Genomic DNA, 9934 nt, shown 5'->3' with positions numbered 1-9934 from the left:
GTCCGTCGCTATGCAACAATGCAATAATTCTAGCCAGCGCGATCTACCTTGCGCATGATAACCCTGGTGTGAAAAACCGAATACAGACACTGATCTGCAAGGTGCCCCAATCACACACGCAGTCAGTTTCTAGCCAAAAAATAATTTTGCTTAAGAATCACACTAATGTTTTTCAGAAAACAACAGCACACAGTACATCTGTTGTACTTATTTATTGCTGGTGAAAACAAGACTGTTGATGTTTAAATCTATGCCACCAGTCTCATAATAACACGCCATAACTTTGGTACGTTCTAGTAATTAAATATGATTCAAGGCATCCTCAGTATACCCGCCGCTGGTTTTACATTCTCAAACAGGTTCTTTATGTAGGATCCACGCCTGCTGTGACCGAAAACGAAACTGAACCTTTCGGTATGTGCGTACTTCTGTTCCTTGCGAAGTCCTTCCGATGCGTTTCCATGGAGGATTGTAGTCCCCTTGCCATGCCTGAATTTATTCTTACTCTAAATTACATAAATACCATTGACTGTAAGCGCTCAGTTCGTATGCTCGTGTGTCGAGGTGAAGTTGCAAAGCACGTGTACCTACTGCACATTCTTTCCATATTAGGCCAATCTGTGTCATAAATATAATTTGTGCTAGAGTGAGTGAAGAGCCCCGCTGATGATGTATGTGCATGTCGTATCACATTTCATAGTTCGGTAGAGCACATAGAATCTCGGAGAGCGACCTCAAAGGGCAACACTCCTGCGTTCTTGGCCATGACGTGGAAGGCGGAGTTCGGGTCGGATAGCAGTTCCTGTATTGGGCCATACTCCAGAACAGCGCCGTCAGACATGACCAGGATTCTGCGGCAAGGGAGATAGACGATATTAATTTCCATTCATCTGTTATTTGGTCAAGCATGAGTATTCGGAGGATAAAACGCAGAATCTATAACATTTGAATAACAAGATCTGGCGGGCTAGTTGGTTACGATCAATTTGTAGCTGCAACCCGCACAAAATCAGGGAAAAAAAGGAGATAGGACAGAGTATTTAACTGTCAACTTTATTTCAAGAAAACTGAAACCTGCACTTATATACACACACGAAAGACTAATGGAACTCAAGAACGACTTATATTGGGCGCCGATGAGAAATTTGCCTTCTCACTGCCGTAATTGGGACAAAAAAAAAAAATGCATTCTCCGATTTGAAAAAATAACAATCCTGAAAAAACATAAGAACCAACTGATGCGCGAAATTCTTGAAGCCGCCTTCATTTCGGACCATAGGGAAAGTTGCGTCAGCACACCTTCCATCTTAATATAAAAAAAATAAATAAATCACTTTCTTCTCTGGTTTTATCTGACTTCCGGTGTTTAGAGGCACCCTTCAAATGTTTCTCATTTTCGTTCTAGCTGTGTTAATTATTGGCGCTCATTCAGGTAACCTTTCCGCTCTTTTCTCGCCCTGCCATGTTCTAGCATCATTGCGCCATCAACTCTGTTTTTCAATTTTTTTTTGTATTTGTCATTCTTGCGCCTCTCAACTTAGTTTTTTCCATCCTTTTGAAATTTTTACTGTGCGTAATGAAATTCATTGTCTAGTGGTTTTTAGCGATTATGCATCTTTTGACATTCTGGAGAAACACGTGTGCCCCGCCGGGGTGGCGCAGTGGCAAGACGCCCGACTACTGTGCCGGAGTACCCGGGTTCGAACCCGACCGCGGCGGCTGCGTTTCGATGGAGGCGAAACGATGTGGCGTCCGTGTGCTGTGCGATGTCAGCGCACGTTAAAGATCCCCAGGTGGTCGAAATTACTCCGTAGCCCTCCACTACGGCTCCCCTTTCTCTCTTTCCACTTTCACTCCCATCTTCCTCCCTTCCCTTACGGCGCGGTGCGGGTGTCCACAGAGCAGGTGTGACAGTTACTGCGCCTTTCCCTTCCTGTGAACCAATTTAACTTTAACTTTAACACGTGCGATTACCAGTTCGACAGCGCGTCTTCACTGTCGCTTTCATTATTCCTGTGGTGGATTTTTAACCGGCGTGTGTATATAAGTGCAGGTTTCAGTTTTCTTTAATTAAAGTTTAAAATCCGGCGCCCTGTCCTATCTCCTTCCTTTCTTTTTCCTGATTGTATGCGCGCTGCTGATAAAAATAAATGTATAGCATTTGTTACTCCACTGACAGGATATGTTCGTTGAGACAGGAGGAGCGAATCCTTGCTCTCGTCAGCTTCAAGCTTGTATGATCTCGACACTCAAGGTGGGTTCTTTGACGGTCGACGATGTACATAAAAATAATCAGGACCTTTTTTTTTTTTCAAGCTCGATTCGCTTCCTGGCCCCGTTTTGAGTGTTTTTGGAGTCGCGAGTTCACGTCGAACGAACGTCGGCTACTATTGATGTTCATATCATGAAGAAAGCAATTAGAAATAACTGTGGCAGGTGCGATGCGGCAGATTTGCCTTGCATTACTGGCTGTGCATTTCAATTTCGCATTAACCATTTTCCCATTGCATCTTTGAATTTTATTTCACCGCTGCTCGTTCGTTCCGTTGCTACGTTATCTTGTTAGTGGAGGCTTTCTAGGGTGGGTGGTAGAGCTTCGGCTGTGCGGAGGATTCACTCTCTGAAGCTTCGCACGCCGGAATTTCGGAGAAATACTAGTCATACTCCCTAGGCAATGAAGCATTAACAAGGCGAGGCAGAACAGAGAACACTATAGCACGACTAAAGCCATCGTGCTTGGCACATGATAGCCTTAGTAGGTTATGTGCCATTAAAACCAACACAACACAGCAGCACGGAATACGCGTGTAGCGAAGAGAGTATGAATGGCGTAGAACGGAGACACTCGTATGTATTCCACAGTTGCCTCAGTTCATCGTACTGTGTTTTCTGTATTACACTGTTATGTAACGCACCTCCTTTCACGTTAGGCTACAGGAAAACTTGCGCCAGCATGTTCTGGACGGCACCCGGCTGCGTTACAAGCTCGATACCGAAAACAACGACGAGCTGAGGCAGCGGATGGGGCGGCAGAACCCGCAGTGTATTCCACGGAATCTGAAGCAAGAAGGCTTGACGGAGAACCGAAAACCTAATTATCCGCGATAACTGCTCACGGGTAATTTTGGGACAATTGTTTTTTGTTCCAGTCTTTGAGTATATGTAGTACCCCAGCGAATTTAAAGCATTTGCTTTGGATTCCTGAGTATATTGCAAGAGGCAATTCTGACTGCTGATATTGCTGCAAGCTAGTCACATGCGCGCCGACTGGGGGGAACTTTCACATAAATTACGCAGCCATAATTACATCGTCAGTTTCTATTTTCGCTGATGATTCCCTCTCCGCCATAAACTTTCGCAAACATTTCTTTCTATCTTGGTTTTCTTGCTCCTCGGCGTTATTGCGTGGTTTGTTCAAAGTATGTAATACCCGTTTTAAAGGCGGGCTTGCCGAAAAAGAGCATTTTGTAAATTGTTTCAGCACTTTTGATATAATTTAAAGAAATAGATAAACGAAATATTTGTTCCCTATTATGCATGTTGAATTTACGTTCAGCACATTGCTGAACAAGTGTAGCTGCGTGGAGTGCACGGAAAGCGGCAAATAATTCGTAATATTATTTCGCCTCACGCTATTTCGGTTTCAACTGCCGAATGTCATTAATGTTCTGAGATCCCGTGACATGTGAAAAAACTTCAGTATCGCAACTATTTTGTTCATTTTGATTCGCAGCAATCGTTTTGCAAGCCTGCCCAAAGCTTAAAAGGGAAAAACATGAATAAGCACCAATTATTAAGCTGTTTTTGTGTGTCACGTGACCAAAGCGCATCTATGACATCACAGCGGTGACATCGAAACCGAAGAAAAAACTACACAAGAAAAAATTATTATTACATTGTGTAGTTGGTGTAGGTGAATTCCGCGTCGCGGTTCACTTACGCTAGTGTTTTGCGCAGTCTCACAAAAATGCGCAATATAAAATTTGGGGCGTCTACTCCATTAATAATTATCTAGTGTATATTATTCAGTAAAAGAGGCTTGGTCTGTGCAAACGCCAATGCATACCTGGACAATCTGGTTTCAAGCAAGTAAATCACGGTTTTTTTTTTTTTTTTTTTTTTAATGAACTGGTGAACGTCATGTATAGAGAACACCAGATAGATGTACTGCATATTTCTTGTCTAAAGTCAGCGCTGGCTATAGCGTAGCATATGCTCTTTCATTCGTTTATGCAGAAGTTTTTTCACTCACTTGTCGTAGTCGAGCACTGTGTGTATTCGGTGCGCGATGGCCATCACGGTGCACTGAGCGAAAGCGTCCCTCAGCGTGGCCTGAATGAGCCTGTCGGTGTCCCCATCCATCTGCGAGGTGGCTTCGTCCAGCACCAGAATCCGGGGTCCCCGAAGCAAGGCACGGGCAAGACACACCAGCTGCCGCTGGCCCACGCTGTGAAAGGTGTACAGACCGGGGCCGTACTATGAGCCGCGACTACTGACGCGTCCAGGCGCAGCCTACCAGATTTTTGCCACCAGGGCAGATAAGCCAAAATGTATCTTATGATATAGTAAACCGGTGGCTAGTCCTTTGTAGTAAAAGCAGTGGCGGGGACAATTCGCCTTCTATACGTTCCTGAGCAAATTCTAGCCAAGCGCTGCAATTATCTTGGGAATCAGTGTGTCCCAGTTATCGAGTAAAATGCTTTAGGCCGCTTTGCCGAAAACGTATAATACAGCCACGATTCAACATTCACTTCGGTACCACGTTTTATTCAACAAGGCTCAAGCTTATTGCTAATAATAATAATAATAATTAATAATTGGTTCACAGGAAGGGAAAGGCGCAGTATCTGTCACATTTGTTTCTGCGGACACCTAACCGCGCCGTAAGGGAAGGGAGGAAAGTGGGAGTGAAAGTGGAAAGAGAGAAAGGGGAGCCGTAGTGGAGGGCTACGGAGTAATTTCGACCACCTGGGGATCTTTAACGTGCGCTGACATCGCACAGCACACGGACGCCTCTTCGTTTCGCCTCCATCGAAACCCAGCCGCCGCGGTCGGGTTCAAACCCACTGCTATCTCCATGAGAACTTTTTCGCCTCTCCGCTTTAACTCGCAACGACAGTGGACTACGCGCTCATGGATAATCTATGATCATTTGGCGCCTCAAATTCGCGAGATGCGCCGGCTCAGAAACCTTCTAACAACCACTACAGAGTTTTAAAAGCCTTACCAACTATAAAAACCGAAGAAGCATTGCATAAAGGCCACGGAGACAAGCACAAAGCCTTGATATAACCAGCAACTGCAATCTTTAAGCAGTGAATAATGATCGAGTACCTGCACGCAGTTCAGTTATTTGTATTTATTTCTAATTTCACTCCCGTGATCACTAAGTCTGTTTTGATGCAAGCAATATCCTACTTTACTAAGGTCCGAGCTCACGTCTAAGCCTCTCTTCTTAGCCAGTATTTTGGGAGGAAGTACTTCCAAAGGACTCTCTGTTCCTAGGATATATAAATATTTTTACGAGGAACGCACTCCGGGGAGCCGCCAAGTAACTAGAGCTTCCTCTTGCAGCCATCACTTTTCTATAGAATAGCATCCTAGCGGAAATCAATAAGAAGAAATGGGCATGGGTGTAGGAACATGTAGTGCGAAGAGAGGATAACCGATGGTCGCTTAGGTTAACAAATTGGATTCTAAGGGAAGTAAAGCGTAGCAGGGGGGGGGGGGGGGGGGCGGTAGAAAGTTAGGCTGGGGGATGAGGTTAAGGAGTTCGCAGCAGTCAAGTGGATGCAGCTAGCACAGGAACGGGTTAAGTGGAGGAGTATGGAAGAGGCCTTCGCCCTGCAGTGGGTATAGTCCGGCTGATGATGAGGATGATATCATTCATTATTATTGTTACATGTGTGCGCCTTGTAGGACACATATTTTAACGGAGTGTCTGATAATTGCGGAACACGAAGTAGCACACATTGGATGACTGAGAGCATCGCGTCATTTTCTTTGCTAGAGGAATGCGAATTGAGAAGTGTGATGTCATAGTATATTATTAACGTTTTGAAGTTAAATGAATTTGTTATGGAATGAATGGATCATAAAACGTGTTCCTTCACGAGGGTCGCGAGGAGCACGGGCAGAGTATCAGACATAGCGACCGCGACAAACTCTTCAAGGAATCGTCTTCTAGGCCGCAGGTATAATGTCACACAGCATGATTAATTAACGCAGTGTCCCCGGAATGTATTTCGGAAACAAAGGTGAAAATGCTGCTTTTGTGTATAGTTCGCACTCTAAAACATCAGGAAAAAAATACTTGCCAGGAAGATCATTAAACATGATGCGGGAAATTTGCGATAGTAGTATGTATCATTGCGTATAACTTTTATGCTTGCATTCCAAAAAAAAAAAATGTTTTGAGCGTGAACGAGAACGAATGCAAGTCGATTATGGGTGGCGCTTTTGAAGGCTTTATGTCGGATATGGTCGCAGTCAGTGCACAGGAGAAATAGCCGCTTCTGGGTAGCCTGTCACAAGCGGTGGCAATTCCCGCCAACAGTTGTCTTTATCGCGATGCTAGTAAAGCGACTCGTAAGCGACACCTGAGGTTTGAGCCGCCGTCTCCCGTCTCGAGGAGTAGCCCTTCGGGTCTACCAGCCACCAGGTCGGCGAGGTGGACCTGGCGCAGAGCTCTCCAGAGCTGCTCGTCCGAGTAGCTGCGTGTCGGGTCAAGGTTGTCACGTAGGCTGCCACGCACCAGGCTTGGGTCCTGCGGAAAGGGAAAGGTGAAATGTGGCACAAACGGCTGATGGGCCGCTCAGCAAAATTTTAAGCTAGCGGATCCAGCTGATAACAAGACTCTTGACAGGGTGCAGTTTATGGCGAATCCGATAGATTCATAGTGACTGAATCAGTTGCACGGACTGCAATATGTGTACTGTCTAAGCTTGCTAGGGGTCGGCTTTGTGTATGAGGTAGAGTGCTTAAAGTCAGATGTAGCAGATAAACTAGCTTAACCAAATATAAGTTAACCAGGGAACATTTGGCAGATTATCTCCAGGGGTCCATATAAGGACAATTGATGCTGCATAAGGGGATATAGCTTAGCTTTTTTCTTTGGAAAGGGAAGCACTGACCAAAATAAGGTTTGTGGAAAAGCTACGAAAATCGGTTAGAGATGTTAGCAGATAAATGTTTTAAGTAATATGTTATGGAATAAAGGAGCTAGAAAGCACAAACAGGCTACACAGCAACAAAACGAAAAAAAGAAGGTATCAGGAGCATCACGAAGAAGGTCCGTGAAACCGAGACTACTACGCGGAGGATAAATGAAGAACAAAATATTCGTTGCCTGAATGCAAATCTGGTGAGAGCAAAATCCGAAACTAAACGCTATATAAATCAAGAGGCAATGAGTTCCCTTCTATTTGAGGCTTGATCAGGTTGCCTTAAACCAGGCAATATAGATGTGAGTACTAACAGGCAGATGATGTTTGTTTGGCGTGCGGTATTGTACAGTTATTCTCCTAGAATTCAAGAAGGAAAGAATTAGCCTACCGATAGCACGGGTAGTTAGGAAAAGTAGAATTAACACACCAACAGTAGATACGAGCAAAAGAGGGGGAGTACTGGCGGTCTAAAAGCAGAATAAGCATATCACAGGAGGCATAAAAGAACTGTAATTAATATAGTTAAGACTATCAAAAATACTCATGAGTGGGGGAAAAAACTAGTGGAATACTATAAAGGAAGAACCCCTGTTGGGGTAAAAATGCGGACAAGAATTAATTACTTCAATTTACTGAGAAAGTGGCACACACCACCACCTGGATAAAACCAAAACCAAACCAAACGGAATTTAGTAACCAAACTCCGTAATCAAAGATTTTTGCGTGTTTTACATGGGTTTATAAACTGCAGGCAATGATGGGAAGTCATCTCAAAAGCGTTAGTAGGAAGTGATCAGCTAGAAGCTGTGCATTCAAGGGGTTATAAACGTGGACCGTTTAAGTTTAAAACTCCAATACGAAAAACAGGACTCAATGAATTGCCATTCTCGACTAAGAATATTGATTCAGGAGAGTGTTGGTTGATGTTTACTATCTTGCAAGTACCAGCATGTCATTGAAGCCTTCGGCTTCCGTTGGTCAACCGAATACTCCGCGTGGTATCTCTGTTGTATCTACTTAAATTGCGCTGTTCCAGACAGGAAACCAGCGTCAGAGCACATCATGACTTCTGCTTTAAATAATTGTTATTACTCTAATTACACTCTCTTCGAAGCTGACGTGCGCACAAGTATGTTGCAAAGATGCGTCGACATACAGCGCTTTGTCGCCCACCTGAGGTATGACGGTGACGGCAGTTCTCAGTCGCCGCAGCGGCACTGTCGCTATGTCGACGCCGTCGATAAGGATGCGGCCTTGGCAAGCCCTTAGGACTCGCAGCAGAGCCAGCACCAGTGATGACTTGCCAGCGCCCGTACGGCCAACCACACCGACCTGGGAACCATCAGGCGATCACCAGTGATACATTTTAAAACCGGGGTGGCTTGCTGTATCACAGCACTTCGCATGCACTGGACTTGATGTTAAGTTTGTTATCTGTTATTCTGGCTTCATGTGGCATGGCGTGGCGTGGTAAAAATCCCTATATTATACTTGTTTTCTTGCGCTCCCGATGGAGTCATAGAAGTGAGATTCCTGGCAATATTCGTACAGCCAACACTTAAGCAAGTCCACTGTGCTTCACACATTCAGATTCGAAATAGAATGCGCCTCATAACTACTCGTGTTTATCACTCGAACCCACTCAATTTTGTCATTCAATTTCAATTAGCGTTCTTTCAATACGACGTTATTTCAGTACATGGGAATTAGGCAGCCAGGTATCGCTTTATTACCAAAACTAATTTTGCTTCTATCGTTAGTTTGGCACGCCGCACTTATTCTGACAGCCCCTTCTTGTCAATGACATTATCGGACAGGACAACATGGCAGTGCAATTAGATACAAGAAACCCCAGGACACGCGGACTACAACAAAAGCGCATAGTGTTGTTATCGGCCAGTGGTTTCTAGATTTTGTACTAGACCGAGTCTATGTCCCCGCTTTTAGCATGGTAAACTCGCCCGGTGATCCCCACCCCGCCATGTAGGGCTGAAATGGGTGTTTGCGCACTCCGGGAATCCCGTAAACGTAGCTGCAAACCTTTTACCCCAAGATTCTTTAAACCAGGCCCAGGTGACCTCTAATCCTGGATTCATGAAAGAGCACACGCACTTGTTCAGCGAGCTGAAGCGGGTTTACAGAGCCTCGCGCCAGCTCTACCCTCAACCACACCTACCTAGACAATAAACATGCAACTCTACGCCGCAGACTGCAAACACGCACTCTTCCTTAACCCCTTACCCTATCGCACTACGAACCCTACATCCCCACTCCTACATGTGCCCTATGCAAAGAACTCTTTACCTCTTCCCTCCACATCGTCTCCCTCTGCCCGATGGACCGTCCCCCGCGGGGCCTAGGGTACTTAAAGACCTAGGAGGACTGGAAGACCCTGATGCACTTGGCGGACCCGGACGTAAAGACCATCGCCACCGGCCGGGCTGCCAGTGTTATAAGGCCTAGGCACATAAACGCTTGAGTTGCAGTCTGGTCGTGCGGAGACCCGGTGCCTGCCGCACCTTGAATTCCTATTTGTTAATAGTTGTTCTGTATGTCTGACCAGAACATTCTTGTTCGGGCTAAGTACTGGACTTCGGCTCTCTAGTCCTTATAATACCTGATGATTATCGATACACATCGCATCGCTTCTACATCGCCAACGCCGCTACTCCAGAATCCTGAAGAATTGTGATCCAGTCTTAAAACTTTGTCTTTAGGTAGCAGCAACATAGTGGCGGTAACAGAAATATTTTGGCTAGGGCCTAGGT

General features: G+C 45.2%; 1 protein-coding gene across 1 annotated transcript in view; it reads right to left on the bottom strand.

The window, feature by feature from the left end:
• Nucleotides 1–365: 365 nt before the first annotated feature.
• The window catches only part of LOC146178276 (ATP-binding cassette sub-family C member 3-like), a 76576-nt gene continuing 67007 nt past the window's right edge, over nucleotides 366–9934 (bottom strand). The window contains exons 24-27 of the mRNA XM_084579665.1: nucleotides 8340–8498; nucleotides 6600–6766; nucleotides 4253–4447; nucleotides 366–851 (exon numbers count right to left, since the gene is read on the bottom strand). Of these exons, the coding sequence (XP_084435791.1) occupies nucleotides 695–851; nucleotides 4253–4447; nucleotides 6600–6766; nucleotides 8340–8498 (678 nt within the window). The 3' untranslated portion in view covers nucleotides 366–694. The remainder of the gene's footprint in view (nucleotides 852–4252; nucleotides 4448–6599; nucleotides 6767–8339; nucleotides 8499–9934) is intronic.

Source organism: Amblyomma maculatum, chromosome 9, assembly GCF_055883805.1.
Source record: "Amblyomma maculatum isolate TAMU_Amacu chromosome 9, ASM5588380v1, whole genome shotgun sequence".
In the NCBI taxonomy this organism is placed as follows: Eukaryota; Metazoa; Arthropoda; class Arachnida; order Ixodida; family Ixodidae; genus Amblyomma; species Amblyomma maculatum.
The sequence above is the reverse complement of the archived record's forward strand: the minus strand, read 5'-3'. Positions and strand labels throughout refer to the sequence as shown.